This window comes from Geospiza fortis, unplaced genomic scaffold (genome assembly GCF_000277835.1).
Source record: "Geospiza fortis unplaced genomic scaffold, GeoFor_1.0 scaffold432, whole genome shotgun sequence".
NCBI classification, from domain to species: Eukaryota; Metazoa; Chordata; class Aves; order Passeriformes; family Thraupidae; genus Geospiza; species Geospiza fortis.
In genome coordinates this window covers 703,814-704,728 of record NW_005054436.1, presented here as the reverse complement: position 1 = coordinate 704,728, position 915 = coordinate 703,814, and the positions used below count along the sequence as shown (strand labels likewise).

General features: G+C 66.1%; 1 protein-coding gene across 1 annotated transcript in view; it reads left to right on the top strand.

Moving 5' to 3' along the window:
• EXTL1 (exostosin like glycosyltransferase 1) overlaps nucleotides 1–915 on the top strand; it is a 6,669-nt gene that overhangs the window by 3,492 nt on the left and 2,262 nt on the right. The window contains exons 3-4 of the mRNA XM_031062031.1: nucleotides 334–427; nucleotides 508–615. Coding sequence (XP_030917891.1) covers nucleotides 334–427; nucleotides 508–615 — 202 coding nt within the window. The remainder of the gene's footprint in view (nucleotides 1–333; nucleotides 428–507; nucleotides 616–915) is intronic.

Sequence of the window (915 nt, the reverse complement as noted above, 5' to 3'; positions counted from 1 at the left end):
CAGGAGTCGCTGCAGTTTCGGCCTCGGGGGCTCGGGTGGTGGCCTTGCGTGGGGTGTCACTGCTGGAGGGTGGGAGGAGCTGGTTTTGCTTTCAAAGGGCACTGGGGTCCCTTCCTGACCCCCCCTCTTTAAGGGATGCCCAGGTCCATCCCTTCAGCACCCAGATCATCTCTGCTCCCACAAAACCCGGGATGTTCAGAGCCAAAATCAGCCCAAACCGCTCCTAACCCTGCCCTGGCTTGGCTCCACACCTGGCAGGTGCCAGCAGCACCTCCGGGGTGCTCCCAGGAGGGGAGAGGGCCATGCCTGACCCCTGCCCATCTCCCACACCAGGTTTGACTACCAGGAGCTGCTGCACAACTCCACCTTCTGCATCGTGCCCCGGGGCAGGCGCCTGGGCTCCTTCCGCTTCCTCGAGGCTCTGCAGGTACAGGGTGGGCAGGGGGATTGGGGACCCCCTCACCGGGCTCTGGGGGCTCTGTCCCCGCCTGCGGGGTCCCTCCACAGGCCGCCTGCATCCCGGTGCTGCTGAGCGATGGCTGGGAGCTGCCCTTTGCCGAGGCCATCGACTGGGGCAAGGCTGCTGTCGTGGGCAGCGAGAGGCTCCTGCTGCAGGTACCGGTCCAGATCCTGCCCCAAAACAGCAGCAGACCCTAATCCCAGCGAGGCGGAGCCCCCAGACAAGTCTGGGTGTGAGCCCCTCACAGCTGGGCCTGGCAGCAATCCTGTGGGCAGTGCAGGAGGCTCTGGCCCAGCCTGGAATGGGGTCCCAGCCCAGCTGCAGTCCCGAGGCTCCGTTCATCTCGGGGGGAAGGTGGGAAGGATCTTCCTGGGCACAAACCCTTGGGAATCCTGGGCCCGATGCTGCTCCAGGGAGAGGAGATGCGGCCCCACAGGAGGAGGGTGGCGCCAGCC